The following is a 20,646-nucleotide window of genomic DNA, read 5'->3' on the forward strand; positions in this document are numbered from 1 at the left end:
TCTAATTACTCACAAACCTGACTCCCTCTCTCCATCATCAGCCTGATGGTCCACCCGAGAAACCTCTTTTTTTCCCCCAGCACCCCAAACCAGGAACACTCTGTGCCGCCAGGACCCCCCAAGATTCTTGTGGGTTCCCTTTGCTGGCCTCTCCAACCCTAACCGGACAGGAGGCAGGCCTTCCTCCTGAAGAATCCGGTGGCACCCTGAAGCCGGCCTCAACTTCCAGGAACTAGAGCCCACTTGTTTCCAGATGCCAGGGGTCTGGAGGCAGCTCGGAAAGAGCCCCGTTTAATCTGACAGCCGCTCTTGGGGGGGGGGCGGCAAAGGCTCACAGTTTTCGGGTGCTGGCCATCTTGGGACCCCCTTAAAGGCTCCCCAGTTTGATCTGGCGGCAGCTTCCCGGCTTCATCAGAAAAGAGGAAGCCCTGGGCACTGGCATCCGCTCTCAAGCCCTCGACGATGGCCGTTTCTCCCGAGGTAGGAGGGCGAAAGGTGCCCCTCCCCAAGAGAACCCATCTGAACCCGGCAGCCTTTAAGGGTAACCATCGGGCTCTTTGGCCGCTGCGGCGCCTCCAAAGGCAGGCAGGCAGGCAGGCAAGCAGCCTGCCAGCCGCCCGGGGACGGAGAGGTCTCCCCGAAGGAGCAAGGATCCAGCCTTTCCCGGCTCACCTGACTCACAAGCGCAGCAAGGGCCGCGGCCCGGCCCCGATCCGGCCCCGCGAGGAGGAGGAGGAGTCGCTGCTGCTGCTGCTGCTGCTGCTGCTGCCGCCGCGCCCGCGGAGCGCCATTCGCCGCAACAAAGGCCCCGCGCCCGTCGCCTCCGGGCGGCCGCCACGCAGTAGCTGGAGAGGCCCGGACAAAAGCGGGGGGCCGGGGAAGAAGGGAGGGAGGGAGGGAAGGAGGCGGAGAAAGAGGGAAGACGCGAGGAGGAGGAGGAGGAGGAGGAGGAGATCAGGCGCTCCGCCTGCCCAGCCGAGCACCTGTTCCCCCGGAGGGAGCGAGCGCGCCGGCGGTGCCAAAAAGGGGACCCCCGTGCGCCCTGGGCGCGTGCCAAAAGGGGACCCCCGTGCGCCCTGGGCGCGTGCCAAAAGGGGACCCCCGTGCGCCCTGGGCGCCTGCCTTCCTGCCTTGGCCAGGCGCCGAGCGGGGCTCGGAAGGCGCTCGGCCGGGGCGAAGGAAGGAGCGCAAACAATGCCGCCCGCGGTGGGGTGGGTGGGTGGATGGGGGGAGAGAAAGGGGGAGAGGCGAGGCAGGCCCGCGAAGGCAGCGAGGGACAAGGGCCGGCCCAAAAGGGGGCCGGCGCAGCGCCAAGCCCGACCTTGCGCCTTCCCATTGGCTGCGCCCGCCGCCTCCGCCTCCCTGGGCCGGGCTGGAGGAGGAGGAGAAGGCGGCGGCGCAGCCCCGAAAGGCGAGGCTTGGGGGGCTCCCGGGCTCTCCCAAGAAGGCACAGAGCCTGAGCCCCCCCCCCACACACAGCTGTTTGGGACTACAACCGCCAGAATCCCCCCCCCCCCAAGCCAGAACTTCGGCCGGGCTCCCAACTCTTTTCCCAAGAGAGGCAAACATTCCCCACGCCTCTTGGTGCCATGAAGACAAATCAGGCGATTTTTCTTTCTCGCCTTTCCTCCCCCTCTGTCAACAGCCAACAAGCCTCCTGCCCCCTTGGAGCCAAATCGAAACTCTCTCCTGGGGCATCTTTCAGTCTCCAGTCTTCTTTTCTCAAGGCTAAACACTCCCAGTTCTGGACGGGCCACACTTGGAGAAGGGTGCTGACAAACTGGGAGAAGTTGAGAGGAGGGCAACCAGGAGGATCAGGGGATCGGAACCCAAGCTCTCGGCGAAAGGGGCATGTTTAGCCTTGAGAAAAGAAGACTGGGAGTGGGGGGGGGGAGAAAGATCTGTTCTTGATCATCCCAGAGTGCAGGGCACATAACAATAGGGTGAAGTTACAGGAAGCCAGATCTAGGCTGAATATCAGGAAAAACTTCTTAACTGTTAGAGCAGTACGACAACGGAACCGATGACCTCGGGTGGAGAGGGTGAGCACTCCAGCACTGGAGGTATTCAAGAGAATATTGGACAACCCCTTGGCAGCTATCCTTTGATTTGGGTCCCTGCCTTGAATGGGAGGGTGGACTTGATGGCCTTCGAGGACCCTTCCAATTCCATGAGCCAACGATTCTATGAGACCTTCGCGGAGGCCAACCAGGATCTACTTGAGTGCCACCATGCCCAACCTTGGGCCCCCAGATGTTCTTGGACTGCAACTCCCAGAAATCCTGGCCAGTCCAGCTAGTGGTGGAGGCTTCTGGGAATTGTAGTCCAAGAACACCTGCGTGGGCCAAGGTTGGGAAGCCACGGCTATCGGAGACAGAGCTCTCAGCCTATAATCAGCAACGTGAACTCGCGGCTCTACGCCCTGTACATATTAACAAAAGAGCACAGGGAAAAAAAATTATCCCTTTTCTGTGTGAGCTTTCGTGTCCATGGAAGTGAACTATAAGCCATCAATGGCTCTTACCAAAATAAATCTGTTGGGTCTTAAAAAGTGCCACGCCCAATACCTTGGCTCGGGTCAAGCTATATCTGCTGCAAACACTCTCACACAGCTCTGGGAACAGTATATATTAGTCGAGTGGAGATCTTGTTCCTGCTTAAATGACTTTTTTTTCACAACCCATAATAAGGTCTTCCCCCAATGTCCCAAAAGAGGCTCCTCAAAAGCCGAAACCCTTGTTTTAACGTCCAAGAAAGAAATAGACTCAACTAATTGGTATTATTAGGTCTAAGAAATTACACTTCTGCCTTTAAAAACACTGCAGTTAGGGGTGCCAGACCCCCAATATAAGTACAGAACTTGAACAGCTGATTAACACTCTCATACACAAATACACACAAAACTCTTTTTGAACCGAAAGCTAGGCCTTAGCTCGGCCCTGAAGGCTTCTTGTTGAGGCCTTTCTCTCAGGCGAGCCCCACTGTCGGGCAGAACTCCCCAAAACGGAGAATGATCGGAACCTCCAGGAATCCCATCCCTTAAACACAACACCTAAAGAGTTACAGCATTAAAACTCTATTGAGCCTACGAATACATCTAGCAGCATCCCTCAATAGAAGCTCAATAGCACAGCCATTGACCTCAAAGCTACAGGAAAAGTCCCCTGACGCCCCACCGCCTGTAGTGCGGGCACAGAACCCTATACGTTGTTCCTGGTCTATATGGCGTAAGTGGCTGTCACTTTCCTGCTACTGGTGCAAGGAAGTGTTCACGAGACCCTTGTGCGAGCAGAAGCAGCCTCGTGCAACTGCGTGCTGGAGATAATAGGAAGCACCACCCTACATGTTTCTTCAACGGGGTTGAAGCCCCAGTGTTCAAGAACCGAACAGGCGGTAACCAACCACCCCCCTCGCTGCCTGTACAGACCCCATACTAAAAGGCTTCCTTGCGTGCAAGAAACAATGCTCCTTATTACAACGCAAAGTTCCTCCATTCACCCACCCACTCCCGGTGCCCCGTTTGCTCACCCCGGGGAGAGGCGGAAACCCAGAACCGCTTGCAGAATTCTTGCTTCTGCTGCGGAATTTGTAGGCGGCCGTCCCGTCCGACCGCCACTTCCTCGGCCGTCCCTCTTTGTCCCTGCGCCGGAATGGCGATGCGGCGCTGCAGATTTGGCCGAGCACGACTACAGCGGAGTCTAGAAGACCACTCAAAGTTCATAATTTTTTAAAAAGCCAGGGAGGGGCGGCGCAGGGAGCGACAGCCGTTACATGTCTGCGCCCCAGCTGCCTGTCTCATCGCATTAAATCTGCCGATCGCACATCCTTCCGCGCTGCCCTAAGACAGATATCGTGGGCTCTGTCGGCGTGGCCAGCTTTTCACTCTCACCCACCCTCTTAAGTTCCCCCCTCCCTTTCCCTCTTTGGTTGTTTTGATCCACTTCCCGGCTCAATGCCCTTTTGGCTAGGCTTCACAAAACACGCATCCCTTCCCGATAGCTTCTAGTGGTTGGCGATCTTACTTAACACCTCAAGGATTGGAAGGAAAGTAATCCTACATTTTAAAAAGACAAAGACCTGGGACAGAAAAGACTCCAATTCCAGTCTTTTTCCTTAAACTCAGCTCCAGCTTTAAGGGCCTTCATCTGGGGCTGGAGAGGTGGGATTTTATTTTATTTTATTTATTATTATTTTTTGTTCTCTCTCTGCCTTCCTCAACCTCTTTGGTATGAACACAACAATCTGATCGCGAATGACGATTCCTAACCCCAGAGGATCATTATCTTCTTGCAGTTTTCTGCCCTTAACCCATAATATATAATATCCTGTCATCTTAGAACTGGAAAGGATCCTCAGGATCATGGAATCCAGCCTCCCTCGTGGAGATCCAGTGGGGGGAATCAAACACCCAACCTCTGGCTCCGCAGCCAGGGACCTCAACCTATGAGCTATCCAGCAGTTCATAATCTTCCTGTCCAAAACAAAGCTTATGAAACCCCTTTTTAATTTCGCATATGGTGCAGGAGGAGAGTTTTGTGGGAAACCCGGACTGCCAGAATGATAAACATGGGGGTCCGAGATCAAATCAAACCTGAACTACCTCTGGAGGCTAAAATGTCAAAGCTGAGTCTGTCCTATTTTGGGTACATCACAAGAAGGCAAAGGATTCTGGGAAAAGTAGAAGGCAGCAGGGAAAGAGGAAGGCTAAATACAAGATGAACGTACTCAGTGAAGGAAACCACTTGAGCTTGCAAGAGCTGAGCAGGGCTTTTCGCAGGTCGCTCGTTCCTGGGGTTGCCCTAAGTCAGAGGGCTCCAATCTCCCTTTTTCTGGCTTTTCCAAAAGAGAACTGTCCTCAGCCAAACCGGCCACCCAAGCGCCCGGGCCTGTCGGTTCCCTCCTTGAATCTGCTCGACGCCCTTTCCCCCCATAATCGGGTGCCTTTTCCCTCCTGCTTCCTACGCTCTGGACGCCCTGACATTGTCTCCGCCGGTCCGGATAAAAAGAGGCAGAGAAAGGGAGGTCAAGAAGGGGTTGGCTCGGATGTTTGCATGAGAAGCCAGCAGCTGGGAAGGGTTTCTCAGAGGGAGGGAGTGGGTGGGCGAGGAAAAGGAGCAGGTGTGTGCCCCCTCCCTCCCTCCCCTTCCTCAGCAGAGGGGGGGCACGCGGCTCCACTCATTACCAAAGGGCAAAGGGGACCCGGGAAGGGCTTGCGTGGGGACGATATTGTGCGCCCTCCCTGGGATCGCCAACGTCTCTTCCTCCCCCCCCCCCTTCAGCTCCGGTCCAAATGCAGATGTGGGCCTCGGGAGAGAGGGGGTTGTCAGGAGGGAGGGAGAGCATTTTGCTCCATTTAACTCGGCTGAAAAGAATGCAGAGTCAGGTCAGCGATCCGGCCTCCCCTCTTTTTGTCTCTGGAGCAAAGCCGCCCGTACGTTCAGGAGCACCCCGAGCCAGCAGACAAAAAGAGGGGGCCATGAACCCCTCCCTGCCCCATAGAAGTGGGAGAAACACTCTTGGGGAGGGGGGGAGGAAGCAGAAGGAATGTTTCGTTTTGAGCTCCATCACCACTTTCCCCGAGAGAAGGGAAGAATATTAGCCACAGGTGGAAGGTGACGGGAAAACGGATCCTATTTCGGATCGCTTGCCGTCTATTTCCTGGGGATCAGACGGACGGACAGGGAAATGCACTCCATCTTGATTCCTGCCTAAACTGGACCGTTATTTGGTCCAGCTGTAGGGCTATCACTTTTGAGGGACAGAGGGGAGCGATTCCCTGACAGACAGACAGGTCACTTCAAAAGAAATCGAACCCTTTTCCAATGTGATGACAGACACACTTTCCCACTGTTCGTTTCTCGACTTGACAAGAAAGGATATAAAAGCGCTGGGACAGAGCAAAGACAAGACGTCCCCAATATTGTAAATTTCTCTCATCAGTTTCACTTTGCAAAGAAGGAGGGAGGGCTGTCCCACTCTTTCTTTCTCTGCTGGCTGGTCAATTTCTATTGCCTTGTCAGACTAGCGCTATCCCACTTGGGAAAGAATCAAAACATCCATTTGAGAGAATGAGGCTCCTCACTTGACAGGTAAACAGCGGACACATCGCCTCTTGCGCCTGCCATGAAGTCTGGAGACCTCCGGCTTCTGCATGTGAGCGAGGCTGAGCTGAGTCCTTGAGACCAGGCGGCAGCCTGGAGGGGGAGGTGGAAGGAGGCCCTCCCATGGATGAAACAGAGAATCGAGCCATGTGTGGCTGCGGGAGGTAGACAAATCCTCAAATGCAACAAATCTCAGCGGATCACAACACCGAAGCCACAGTCTGCAAACTCACCGGTTAAATGAAGTGATTTAAAATCTCACCTGTCGGTTCCGGGAGCGGTTTTTAAGCCCCGACTTCACACCGGAGCAATCATTTTCAAAGTGAACTCACACAGCGATACAAAAAACACGTGAGGGTAAATAGATTGCAATTATTTCGGAGCTGATACGATGCAGCCGTGTTGATGGAGCCCTCTCTGGTTTCTAAGGAACAACTTCCCCCGATTCTACTGGATACTTTAATTGCATTTTCCACGCCTGGATGTATAACCAAATTAAGTATACATTCTAACTTAATAATAGGCAACTCTGTTCCTTTTTAAATTCATTATCTTTGAACTGCCGAGCTGGAAGGGACCCTGTGGATCATTGTGTCCAGCCCCTGACAAGGAGGCACAGCAGGGGAATCGAACTCCCAACCTCTGCCTAATCCATGGAGCTATCAGCAGTTCTCACAGAGTGAGTGCAACTTTTTAGCTACAGTGGTGCCTCGCTTAACGAGCGCCCCGTTTAACGATGAATCCGCATAGCGATGGAGTATTTGCGATCGCATTGCGATGTTTTAAATGGGGGAAATCGCTTTGCGATGATCGTGGGGAAGCGCTTCCCCACGATCATCCCAAAGGCCCCGCCGAAAGAGAGCCCCTAAGCATAGCTGATGAGCAGGGGGTTTGCAAAGATCGCGGGGAAGTCAGTTTTGCAAACCCCGCACACTCTCTCTCTCTCTCCCCTTGCAGGTCCAGCCTGGGCAGGGAGACTGAGGCACCACGCCGCCATGGCCAGGGTGGAGATTGAGAGAGAGAGAGAGAGCACCGAACAGCTGATTGGCAGTTCCAAAATGGCCACCCGCTGTGTTGACTCGCTTTAGGGGCACCGAAAATGGCGGCCGGATGGAGGATTTTCGCTTAAAGGTGAGTTTTTTCCCCATAGGAACGCATTAAACATGTTTTAATGCGTTCCTATGGAGTTTTTTGCCCCGCATAGCGACAAATCCATATAGTGACGATTTTTTCGGAATGGATTATCGTTGCTATGCGGGGCACCACTGTATTTTAATAGTTATAGGCCATGGTGGTGCCACTATTCATGAGGAATACCAAGGTCCCAGAGCTACTTCATGCTGCTAACTCTGTGGCCATCTCCAGGGCTGCGCCGACAAGAAGGGCCAACCTTACACTTTTAACCACAAGGATCAGTGGCTTGTACCATTCAGAAGTAACTAAAAAGTAATTCATTACTTTTGAGAAACAGGAAAGCAGAAGATTGGTAGACCTGCATACCTCTGCCGGAAAGGAAGGCGTTTCTGTAATTATACGCAATTATACCCTGCCAAAGGAAGCAGAGTGGAATTAAAACACTACCTTGCTATTTTCTTTTTTAAAGCACATTTGTTGAGTTCTGCATTGTCCTTTTCAAGACAGATAGGGCAGTCACATACCTGGCTTAACCTTGCATGGAACTAGCAATCAGAAAAGCATTTTTTCCCCATTTTCTGGAACATCCGACGCATGCCGGGATGCATGGCCGGGTTGCGCAATCAAGCAAGCAAAGGACATACAGATTTAGGCATAAAATGCCAGGCCATTATAACAGGGAGAAACGGCAGCTTGGAGATGTGAATTACATCTCTGGACGAGGTTGTACAGCTGAGAGAGGCACAAGATCAAGGCAACTTGCTTTGGCAAAGAAGGTAGAAAGACTAAATTTTCTTCCAAGTCTGTTCCCCCGGAGCAACGCTGTGGAATGTGGCCGTTAAACCTGGCAAATTGTGGCTTTGGGGGTGCGGAGGAAACGCTGGGGAGTGCTATTAGAGGAGAGGGGAGGAGTGATGTAAGATAGTTTTTAGATGGCAGAACACAGCACATCTGTGTTCCATGCCCAACAACCAACGCCAGGTTAATAGGCAGGACCACAGCTGGGCAGCCTTCCCGGATCCCAACTTCTCCACGGGTGACCATGTTGGGCATCCCTTTACAGCAGGGACTGACATTCCTTTAACAGGACGGGCTCAGCTGAACCCATGACCGAGAATCAAACCAAAAATCTCTCAGCGCCATTCAATGCACTTTGCTGTTGTCCAGTTACCTCCAATGCACTTTTCATACACCCAGCTTTGCAGGGGCAAAAAAGAGAGCCACCGCACCAGCTGGAGGCTTCCGGGAAGGGCCATCCATACAAGAAACTTTTCCAAACGCTCTTCCTGTGGGATCTTATCCAACACTTGGTGAGAAGATAAGGAGAGCCGTCAAGATCCCTCAAAATCCCTGCGGCTTTCTGGCGTAGGGTTGGACTAGATGAACCCTGGGTGACCCTTCAAACTCAACCATTCTATGCTTCTACTTCTGCCCGAGGAATCTCCCCCTAGGCCACATGTATGATCCTAAAGGTTCACAGCTCGTACTGTTCATTACAACAAGCTCGGCCCGAATGCTGGGGGCCAGTGCCGTGTCTTGTGGCAGGGAGTTCCACCGTCTGTGCCATGTGAGGTATGCCATGGCCTAACAAGGACCACTTCATGGCCCTTGAACGTCTGCTGTTCTCCCACCACCACCACCGTTCCCCCTGCCCCACAGACCCCAAGGTATCTTACCGTGAGGCTGAGTCCCTGGGACTTCTTGGGCCTGAGGTTCGGGAGACGGCGACGGAGGTGCTGTGGAGGTCTGAGGTGGGAGATGGGGCTGAGCCACCCGTGAGTCTCCTGGGGGCTTCTCCACAGGACACGGGTCTTTCCTGGAATTCTCCACCACATTCAGCGACGGCTGTGGGTGGAGGAAGGAGGTCATTCACTATTGCCAATCCCAGGGAGTTTTCGTGGCCAAGCGGGGATTTGAACTCAAGTCCCGGACCGCCACTCTGCCCTCTACACCTCATTGGACCTCAACAACGTTGAGGAAGGAGCTTATATGCAAACATCAGGAATGGAAGCAGTACCCCCTGCCTAATTAAAAAAGTCCAGCCATCTCTGAGCTACGTTGTCACACTGCAACATGGGCTATATAGTCCACATGCTCCACACACAGCTCCTCTTACAGAAGCATCACTCCTTCACACGCACATTCTGTTTCCACAAGACACAGGTCCAGCAGTTATGGGGGTGTCCTCTTCCCCTCTTCTGTGAGGCACTACAGAGGGACCCCCATATCCACTTACCCATGGTCTGGAAATATTAAAAATTTTCAGAAATATATATTTCTAACGGTGAAGTTACCAGAAATGGCCACGAGAGGGAGCTAGAGACCATGCTGTGTATAACGTTCACTAGAGAAATATATTTCCATTGTGTCGTTACCAGAACTGGCCACTAGAAGGAGCCAAAGACCATGCTATTCGTTGTTATAATGGTGTTTGCTGTAATCCACGTTTTCCACCATCCGCGGGGGGGACTTAATCCAAGCCCCTGAGGATATCGGTGTCCTATTGTATTCTCTCACACACTTCTTGAGGCCATGCAGTGGGCAGCCCCCCTCTCTGCAGGAGTACTCTAGAGGCGGACTATGTCAGTGGATATTTGGCAGTGGCTTCATTCACATGGGACGGACAACCAAGGGGATGGTCCCAGAATCCCCCAGGAGTCGCAAGTGTTCATGGGATGGGTAGTCTCCATGCCTCTTTGGGTTCTACAGAGTGCGCCTCCCACAGAACTACACCTCTTGTGAAACCTGCGGGTCCCAGCAAGCACTGTGTCTCCCAGACGGTTCTGGGGAAATTCTCGGTCACTCAGAGCAGCTCAGGAGCGCACAGAGAGGATCAACCTGGGTGGTAGGGGAGCAGTTCTGAGCCCCTGAATTATGCCTGGAGGATTCTGGGATAATCCTGGGAGCGGGACGCCAAACGTCTGAAGTGCCATCCCAAGATGCAAAGGGCCTTGGGGTCCTCGTCGCTCCTGGTCGGAGGCTTCCGCCCAGGTGTGGAAAGAATCTCTTCTTCAAGGCTTCGCCGAAGCTGACTCAGCGCAGTCTGAGCTGCAGCGCGTCTCGAATTCGAGTCTCTGCGCCAAAATTTAGAGGGTGGGAAATTTCCGTCCGGAAAGGTGTGAACCTGCCGGCCCTTCTTCCAGCTGTGGTGACCTGAGGCACCACAGTTGACGTCCACAGAGATTTCGTAACCCGAGACAGTTCCCTTTCAACAGTTACGCCTTTTGTGCTGTCATGCCACGGCATTTCAGCCACTGATTACAGTAGGAACCCCCATTTCTGCAGGATTTGTATCCACAGTTTTACTTACTGCGTATTTTAAAACAATATTTTAAAAAGAAGACAAAACTAGAAAAAAAAGGATTTTCACAACGTATTTACCAGAACAGGCCACTAGAGGGAGTCAGAGACCATGCTATGCATTCTTGGTGTTGAAGAATACTGTACATTGCATGGTCTCTGGATCCCTCTAGTGGCTAGTTCTGATAATACATAATAAAAAAACATTTTTCTAGATTTTTTCCTTTTATCATGCTATGTATAGTGTTCACTATTAGCATCTGTGACAGGCCTTTTAAACAATCCCTGGGGATGTGGAGGTCCTATTGTATTTGAAATTTTAAAGTTATTTCTACAGTTCCCTAAGATCATTTGATAGTGGGAAGGATGTAAATATTCTGACAAACACATTAACGGGTCAGCTTCTCCTTCCTGCCCCCATATTATCAAGAAAAATCTGTGCGCAAAAGACTTTTTCCTTTCTGTACTAAGTTGCTTTTATCCTGGAGTGTTTAAAAAAAGAGAGAAAAAAGTTCCAGGAGAAAACTAGACCACCCTCTGTTTCATCTTGGACCCTTGCTTTGAAAAAGGGGGTTGGACTTGATGGCCTTAGAGGGCCCCTTCCCACTCCACGATCCTAGGGTGGGTGAGCAACACGAGAGGACCATAAATGAAAGGAGATGCTCCCGGAATCACCATCCTTTAAGATGGTCTGAATAAGGCTGGACTACCACATAATAAAACCACCACAGGGAAACCAGAGCAGAGGGACGGGACGAGGATACTAGGGGGGTGTGCGTGCGTGCGTGCAAGCCATTCCGCCCAACTCACCATCCCCGTGGGAGGCTGCACCTGGAGGATGACCGCAGAAGCATGCTGGAACTTGCGCTGGGCTGCGTGATTCGGGCACCCGGCGGCCCGGCCAGGGGAGCCACTCTCTGGCCTCAGCGGCCCTTGGCCGGGCGCTCCAGAAAGGTGTGCCATGTGCTGGGAGGGCGGGTGGGTGCCCGGCTTGTGCTGGTTCGAGGCCTGGCAGGAGGGAAGGTGGCCTGGCATGACCTGGCCGGCCAAGTGGCCTTGGGCTTGTGGGCCGGGGGGTGTGCTGAAGCTTGACGCTGTGCAGGAGTTGGCCTGGAGCTGCGACGGGGGCCGGGGTTGGATCTGCTGCTGCTGCTGCTGCTGTTGGATGACAAACTGGTGCTGAACTGGTTTCGGCGGCGGCTGTGACCCCAGCTGATGGCTCTGCAGCTGAGAGTACGCTAGAGGGCAGAAAGAGAACAAAAAAAAAAGCACACGGATGGGCTGCGAGGGTCCCGAGTCATTCTGCAACTACTCTGCAACTTGGGGGAGATTGGCTGGAGTTTTTACAACCTCGCAGGCTGTCTGGAGAAGGTGTGGCTGGGGAGGGCGTTCCCGAGCTGGGTTGACTTGTCAATCTATCCAGCACTAACCAATTATTCCCTCCTGCCTCTGATTTCAAAGAGAGCCCCGCCTCTCTGCTCGGTGTCTCTTTCCCTTTCTTCTGTCAGAAGCAGCAAGTCTGTTGCTAAAAGCAGCCGCGCTTCCTGTTCGATCAGTACTATAAGTAATTAAACCTTTTATTCCTTCTCCTACTAATGTTGCCGAGTGAGTCACCGAACCCTTAGCTGCCAGTTAGTGAGGGGGGAAAAGGGGGTGGACTAATCTGGCGAACTTGAAGCTATTCTGCTTTGTGAATCCCTGCACTTCCGCTGTACAGCCAGAGCAATTCAACTAAAAATTCAAAACTCTGCAACAACGTTACAGGGCGGAATGGAACCCGCCTGCCCGCCAGGGGAAAGGAAGATGGCTTACAAAGGTCGGCAGGCACCCCCAAGGTTGTTTTAGCACCAAGCAAGCCCCATCAAACTCTCGAGGGAAAACAACAGTTTTTCTTTGCAAAAAAAAAGAAAGAGGCGACTTGCTATTTCCCCCACAAAAACAAAACAAAACCCTTTCTGGCTTATTTATTTTCTCTCACGAATCCCAGTGTTCCTCCTCAAGTCATAATTATGCATTAGAACGGGAGGTGGGCACGAATCGCCAGTTCGGCGGTTCGTGCTGGTTCGTTCATTGCCCGACAGGTGTTCAGGGCTTCCCAGGGCTTCTACGGCAGGCTTTAGGAACTGGATCTGGACTTCTTGCAATCTGTGGTTTGGATTTCCCTTCCCTCCCAACATTTCCCGGCCTGGCAGGGTGCGCCGCGTACCCCGAGGGAGCCGCCTAGCGGGCAGCAGCCCAGAAGGGCCAAGGGAAGTCCACTTACCTGGGGCGATGAGCGGATGGGTTGTGACCGGCGTCATGGTCCGGTTGCCGGCACTTCCCCGGGGGTCCGAACCGCCAGCCGTCCCATTGGTAGCGGTGCCGCCGCCACCCCCTTCTCCCTTTCTAAGCTGGTCTGGCGGGTGCTCCGCCAAGCCCGCCTTGGTGCCAGGCGTCGGCCCGGCACCCTTGCCCTGAGAAGGCGCCGAAGAGCAGGAGGACGAGGAATGATTGCCAATGTTCGGGGTCGGTTTCATGGCCAAGGTGGGGAGCTGCTGAGCTGCCGAGGACGCCAGGCCCTGGTTCACCGCCTGCTGGGTGCGGACGCTGGCGTTCTGGATCTGCAACGCAAGACGGAGGCAAGGAAGTCTTCACTGAAGCTGGACTCCACCCCACCTCCCTCCCGCCCCGCCCCCATACTCTGTGTGTCTTTCGAACCCAGACCACAAATACGACATGCAAGGGGATTTTACAGTAAGCTGTGAAACTGACCCCACTCAAGTTCTGTAAGAGCTCGAACACTGAAAGTGTATCTACACAACATGGTTGTTAGATACCTCTTTAACTGCCATGGCTCCATCCTGCAGAATCATGGGGTTTGTTGTCTGATCAGGGACTTCTCTGAGAGAGAGAGAGAGAGAGCTCTCTTTAAGGACGGGCCATTCAGAATTTTTGCACCCCAACACCCAGAATTCTCCACTCCGGGACTTCTACCAGGGAGACTCATCCTTAGCAGAGCCTTATATTTCGCTCGCCTGGAAAAAGGCCTAGCTTGAAGGCCTCAGGCCTAGCGGTGGCCTAGCTTCCTGTTAAAAGGGGGAATCTGTTGAGTGGAACTCTCAGAATGGAGAATTCTGGGAGCTGGAGTCCAAAACGATCAAAATGGCATATTTGTAGTTCTTACACCTTCCCTTGAAGTAGAGCAGAGAATTCTAAGTACCTCACTCAAACTGCAAATCTCAGGATGCCACAGGATGGAGCCATGACAGTTCCAGTGAGATGAAATTCCTATAACCTGGTGGTGCCGATTACCTGTTCCGCTAAGGCAGGGGTGCTAGCCTCTCAAATTCCCCTTTTTGGCTCAGGGAGACTTGGGTTCAAGTCACGACTCAGCAATCAGGCTCACAAAGTCTGTGGGTCTAAGCCAATATTTTTTTCCAGTGTGGATCAGTTCAATTTTTTATTAGCATCGGAACTGAAAGGATCCAGGCGAACATAAATCAACCATTTAATTAATCCATAATAATATAACTACCGTGAAGTCAACTCTGACTTATGACAACCCTTTTTCAGGGGTTTTCCAGGTAGAAAAGATTCAGAGGTGTTTTACCCTTCCCTTCCTCTAGGGGCACCCTGGGACCGTGCAGGTTGCCCAAAGCCACCCAGGCTGGCTCTTCTCTCAAGAGGCCCTGTGCGGGATTCAAACTCCCAACCTCTGGCTCAGAAGAGAGATTCCTAAACCACTAAGCTATCCAACCAGCCATGTAACTGATTAAAATTTGAATAAAATTACACATGTTTCTTAAAAGTTTTCAAAATAATAACAATTCTAAAGTGTGGGGGGGGGGAGAGAGAGATTTTTAACAGCAAGTCTCCTTAAGAAGACTTTCTCCTTTTTTCAACACAATCTTATGCATAACTTCTAGTTTCCAAGGGGCTCACTCTGAGCAAGCCCGCGAGGCAGTCTAGCAAAGTAACTTTGGCAAACGCTGCAGGAATCCAAACTTCCCTTTCTAAACTTGTTTTATATTCACGATTTTAATATTTAATCCGTTTTAACTGCCCGCAGAAAAACGGGGATCTAAAATTGCCATGAACCAATGCTTCCCAACCTGGGGTCCCCAGATGTTCTTGGACTACAACTCCCAGAAGTCCTGGCCGGCTCAACTAGTGGTGAAGGCATCTGGGAGTTGTAGTCTAAGAGCATCTGGGGACCCCAGGCTGGGAACCCCTGTAAAATATGAACAAAGTCCACCCCGATTCGCCCTGGGGGAAAGAGTCTGGAAATCACCCCATTTCACAGACACCCCCCCAAGGTCCACCTCCCGGTCCTTACCTGAGCTGTAGTGGTGGACGGCTGGGTGGCGGTGGCCGTGGTGGTGATGCCTTCCGGCTGCACCGCGGTGACTGCGGCCGTGGGCGTGAAGATGAGCTGGGGGGACAAAGGAACAGCACGGCCTAGGCTTCGAGCTACCTGTACAAGGTTACTCTGCTGGGCCTGGAAATCACAGGAAACGGGGTGCCCTTATACATCACCCGTGGCCATCCCCGCAGAGACATCACGGCCAGGAAGGAACATTCAAGAGGAGGGGAAGGAAAACAAGGGTGGGCCTATAAAATCAATCTCTCTCTCTCTCTCTCTCTCTCTCTCACACACACACACACACACACACACAGAGAGAGAGAGAGAGAGAGAGAGAGAGAGAGAGAGAGAGAGAGACTGGGTGGGTCAGGTAGCTAAAAAAAAGACAAATTATATTGGGAGGGGTTTTTTTAACAACCTCGCATGCTACCCGGAGAAGCTGCGGTTGGGAGGGACTTTTCTGGGCAGGGGTGGCTGTCAATCTATCCAGCCCTGACCAATCCTTCCTTCCCTGTCTGTACATTCAAAGAGAGCCCCGCCTCTCTGCTGAGAGCTGTTTCCCTCTCTTGAAGTCTTGTTTGCTGAAAGCAGTCGTCTTTGTCAGTTTGCTGTTTGATCTGTGCCATTGTAAGTAACAAAAGCTTTTATTGGTTTTTTTTTCTCCTACTAGAGTCTCAGAGTGAGGCACTGAGACTAGAAGTGTGTTTGGGAATTAAAATTCACTTCCTCTTATGATCTGTGCCGTCAAAGCAGAACTCTTATAGTGACTCTTAAGAGGGCTTTCAAGGTCTTTAAGAAGTGGTTTTACCAGTTCCATACCCCCCCAATGAGTTTTCATGGCTGACAGGGAATTCGAACCCGGGCCTCCTGAGTCCTAGTCCATAATTCTGTCCACCCCACCACACTCTACCATTGCAGCAGTTTCATACTGCTTTGTTACGACTGTATCCTACAGAATTGTGGGATTTTTAGTTTGACGAAGGACTTATAACCATACACTAGAGATCTAGCACCACACACCCCTTCTCTGGATGCTAGGCACCACCCTAAACTACAAGTGGAATCAAACTGGAATTAAAATGGAATTAAACTGCCCCCTTTTTTTATCTAAAAGTACCGGGAGAACTTGTGGTTCAAGATAGTATGCTAGTGCTCTCTCGCAAAATGAGGTCTACAGATTTGTGCCTTTAGACTTCAACTCCCAGAATTCCCCAGTCTGATAGAATTCTGGGAGCTGTAGTCCAAATCCACAGATCTCTACACCTCTGGTTCGAAGTACCTTGTCGAACTGCGAATGCCAGGATTCCATGGATGGAGAAACGACAACTGGAGCAATTTTAAATGGCTGTAAAAGTGCAGATGCACTCACAACCTATCCCCACCTATGTGGGGGATTGGTTCCAAACCTCTCGTGGATGCTGAAAACCGTAGATAATGGTGAAGGCTATACATTTAAAAAAATCCAGAAAAAGTATGTTCATCATGTATTACCAGAACAGGCCACTAGAGGCAGCCAGACACCAGATCCAGAGGCATTCTTCAACAAGAATACATAGTATGGTCTCTGGCACCCTCTAGTGGCCAATTCTGATAAATACACCATGAAAATATGCATTTCTAGTTTTTTTAAAAATATTTTAAATATTTTCATATTGCAGGTAAGTGAAACTGTGGGTATTGATCCTGTGGATATGGGGGTTCCTATGTACACCTTTTCCTGGCTGACATTCCTCAAAATAGCAGGTATTTTGCACTGGGCGCATCCAACTTACCATCTGAGCACGCAGATACATCTGGGCCTGGCTGGCTGTCAGGGTGGGGTTGTTGGTGTTGCCCAGTAGCACAGCTTGCTGGGCGATGCCTGAGGCGGTGGCGGCGGCCGAGTTCACGCTCTGGGCCCGGTTGATGAGCTGAGCGGCCGCTGGCGAGGTGGCCAGGTTTATCTGCAGAAAGGGGAGAGAGATGCAGAAGTGGTGGATTGAGCCCAGATAACAGACCAGTCGCTCAGCATTTTGTTCAAGGGGTTTCTGGCATGTTCCTCTCACCAATGGCAATTAAGGATGGGATGATGATGATGATGATGATGATGATGATGATGATGATGATGATGATGATGATGATGATTATTATTATTATTATTATTATTATTATTATTATTATTATTATTATTATTATTATTATTATTATTATTATTATTATTATTATTATTATTCAATTTACTGGACTAGAAATCCCACAATTCTCCATTCTGGGAGTTCCACCCAACAGGCAGAGGCTGCTTTCATGTGGCTCACCTGGAAGAAAAGGCCTGAACTAGGAAGCTTTGTGGATCAGCTCGGCCTAGTTCCACCTAGCTTCCTGTTTAGAAAGAAAACTCCCAGCTAGCACTGGGGCAGGAACAGGAAGTTGGCGCTCGGCCTAACTCGGCCTTGAAGCTTTCCATTCTAGGCCTTTCTCCCAGGTGAGCCACAGCTTAAGCGTCTGTAAGGTGTGTGTAAACCAGGCATAACTCCCAGAATGGGGTATTATGGGAAATGTACAAAAAAAAGTGATGACACTGCCAAATATAGACAACCCCACACTGTGAATCCTAAGCATCGACTGAAACTACAAGTCCCAGCATTCTTTAGGATGGAGCTCAGATAGTTAAGGCTTTAACTGTGCAATGCAGATGCATTCATAAACTGTCTGTCCGTCCATTCCTCCATCAGTCCGGCTGTCCCCTCTTCCCAGACTTCCCCTCTGACCACCTGGTTTTTCCTTGGGTGCCCCACCCCATTCCAAAGAGCACCTCCCCTTTTCATTCTCTCAGCCAATCCCCACCCGCATGCAAATGCACCCCACCCCCCGGCAATCATTCCATATATCGCTATCCTTCTATCCACACCTCTGGAACTCCTGGCCACATGAACTGACTATACAGGGCCAGTGGAGAAAAACGAGAGTCGTGGAAAACCTGCAGCCACCACAGGAGGCATTTCACCTGTTTCTAGGGATACCCCAAAGTCGCACACACGCACCCCAGTTCAAAATGCCCTCCAAATGTTGATTGAGTTCCATGTCAGCTTTCCTGAATTTTAGTTCATTTCCTCAGACACTGTTGGTGTTGTTAGGCATCATCAAGGCAGAACGAACATCCTCAGTAGGGTTTTTCCAAGCTAAGTGAGGTATTGAGGGGGTGGTTTTATCTGTTCTAGAACCCCACTGGGTTTCCACGGCAGAGCTGGGAATCGAATTCAGATCTCCTGAATCCTAGCTCATCTCTCTATCCACTACGCCACACTACCACAGTTTATATGATCCTGTCCTGAAAATTCCACATGAAAACCCCATTTGGAAAAATCCACTCTCATAGCCCACAAAGCATTGAACCTTAAATGGTTGTGATGATTGTTTTAAAAGACACATTTACAGGTAGCCCACCTAACTGCCTCTTCCCATTATAACCGATTTAATTATATTTTTAACAATGGTCTGCATTTCAAGCAATTAATGGTATCGTAAGCCCTGGGAGGAAGGGCTAAATAACACTTGTTCTGGCCATTCCCCGGCCAAAGCAGGGGTCCCCAACTTTTTTCACCCCGGGGACCGGCTGGGGAAGGAAGGGCACCCTCGTGCTCATGCGCATGCATGAATGAGCGCACACACATGAGCATACAGTGACACAAGGCTTCTGCGTGCATGTCCATGCACTTGTGCACATGCGCAAATGGCAGCGCGGCACTTACACAGGCATGTCCGAGCGCATGTGCATGCATAAATCAGCTGTGCAGGGGTGCGTGTATGCATGGGGGGGCGGGGGTCTGTCTCCGCGGCCTGGTCCGGCTGAGGCCACAGACCAGCACTGGGCCATGGACCAAGGGTTGGAGACCTCTGCCATAGTAAAAAAAAAAAAAGTACCATTTCCGAGTTGTGATACCATGAACCCCAATCCTAAAATCGGCCCCGCGACCACATTGCAGAACACTGGGAGCCCTGAGGTCTCTGTGTGGACAGCCACTCTGGTCTTACCGTGGGCGTCTGCGGTGGCGTCTGGGGAGGCCCATTGGAGCTGGAGGAACCGCCCTGCCGGTTGGCGGCCAGGCTTGCCTTCGAGAGAAAAAGAAGGGGAGGAAAAATTAAGGACCCAATCCCCTAAAACCTGTGGGTGACAACAGCAACCACCAACTCCTCCAAAATGCTGTATTCCTTCCGTCAATTTCTATTGCGTTTTCTCCCACACCACCACCCACCCAAATGGGACTCAAAGAAACTTAAATTAATATTAATTATTTTTTAAAAAAAACCACAAACAATGAACAGGACTGAATTGGTTACTCTTGATGTTTCTGTACCAGTGGTTAGATCCAAACGTAACTACGTTTTCACAACACTGTTGTACTACTTTCTCGGCCACAAAGCTGTGGAGGCTACAACTGGGTTGTCTCAGGAATAACAAGAGGTCTTAGTGCCTTTTCCTGAATTGATTAAGTCCAGTAGGACGCCTACATCCATGGGGGATTGGTTGCAAGCCCCCGTGGATGCTGAAAACAGCAGATAATAGTGAACACTATACATAGAATGATAAAAGAAAAAAATCCAGAAAAAAGTATTTTACCATGTATTATCATCACTAGCCACTAGAGGGAGGTAGAGACCATATACTATGTATTCTAGTCTTCAACAACAAGAATGCATTGCATGGTCTCTGGCTCTCTCTAGTGGTCGGTTGTGGTAAATACACCATGAAAATACGTATGTCTAGGGTTCTTTTTCTTTTAATATTTTTAACATTTTCAAACCGCAGATAAGTGAAACCACATATACCAATCTTGTGGTCCCACTGTAGTTCATCAAACTACAAATCCCAGAATCCCTAACAACGGAACTGCTGCCATGACACCGGCAGCAAAGCTCTGTTGCCTAGTTATTGTGGCAGTGAATGAAAATCTCATCAAAAACTCCCCCTGAAGAGCTGAACTCGCACAAGTCAATAAGCCTAATCACATCAGGAGCTGACCCAACTGCCGGAATCCTGTTGCTGGTTTACGCCTGCATCAGGGAAGCTACCTAAGCTGATAGACAGGGTGCTGGTTGCGTTCCTGGCTGTGCGCCTCCATCAGATGAGCGAACGCTGGCTCAATGTTACGCCAAAGAAGATACTGCTTGCCGTGGCTTAGAAAAAGCCCAACCATCTGTCTGTGGTGGTGGCCCCTGCCAAAGTGAGCAAAGGGGGGGGGGTTCTGCTGCCTCCACCCCTGTTTTGCAGCAGGATCAGCTCCGGTGTCTTGAACCAGGAGACCTCCTTTTCCGTAAAGACCGGTGAGGTCTGGGCACCCATGAAGTTCTATTTTACAACTCTTGTGACATAAAGGGTTCTGGGGCTGTGCTCCTCCGCGCATGCCCAGGAACGCAACCCGCACTAAGCCAGCCACAGGATTCTGGGTCAACATGCTGACAGGAATAGCCAAGCCACACAATTCTGCAGGATCTTCTCTGAGACACTAACCCCATCTGGAGCCCAGTCCGCCCAACATGTTTCTCAGCCCCCGTTCCACCCCTACAGAGACTTAACCTGTTGGACGGCGGCCAGGCTCTGGAGCTGGCTGTTGCCAAGGTGCTGTTGCTGGAGAGCAGCCGTCTGGAGCATGAGGTGCTGTTGCTGGGCGGCGTACATCTGCTGGAGGTACTGGGCGGCCGTGTTGGGCTGCCGGTGCAAGGCCTGCTGGATTACCTGCCAGGAGAAGGAGGAAGACAGGTCGTCGAGCTGGCAGGGCGGGAACCCCGTCC

At 51.4% G+C, this 20,646-nt stretch overlaps 1 protein-coding gene across 4 annotated transcripts in view; it reads right to left on the reverse strand.

Moving 5' to 3' along the window:
* Positions 1-20,646, reverse strand: part of PHC2 (polyhomeotic homolog 2) — a 57,479-nt gene that overhangs the window by 21,499 nt on the left and 15,334 nt on the right. For 2 of the 4 annotated variants that reach the window (XM_078378915.1, XM_072977763.2), the window contains exons 2-8: positions 20,432-20,590; positions 18,889-18,966; positions 16,650-16,820; positions 14,851-15,012; positions 12,799-13,135; positions 11,346-11,773; positions 8,912-9,080 (exon numbers count right to left, since the gene is read on the reverse strand). In XM_078378915.1, coding sequence (XP_078235041.1) covers positions 8,912-9,080; positions 11,346-11,773; positions 12,799-13,135; positions 14,851-15,012; positions 16,650-16,820; positions 18,889-18,966; positions 20,432-20,590 — 1,504 coding nt within the window. Of the gene's footprint in view, positions 1-672; positions 1,215-8,911; positions 9,081-11,345; positions 11,774-12,798; positions 13,136-14,850; positions 15,013-16,649; positions 16,821-18,888; positions 18,967-20,431; positions 20,591-20,646 lie in introns of those variants that run through there. The other 2 variants (XM_078378916.1, XM_072977764.2) reach the window with 2 other exon arrangements.

This window comes from Pogona vitticeps, chromosome 7, assembly GCF_051106095.1.
Source record: "Pogona vitticeps strain Pit_001003342236 chromosome 7, PviZW2.1, whole genome shotgun sequence".
In the NCBI taxonomy this organism is placed as follows: Eukaryota; Metazoa; Chordata; class Lepidosauria; order Squamata; family Agamidae; genus Pogona; species Pogona vitticeps.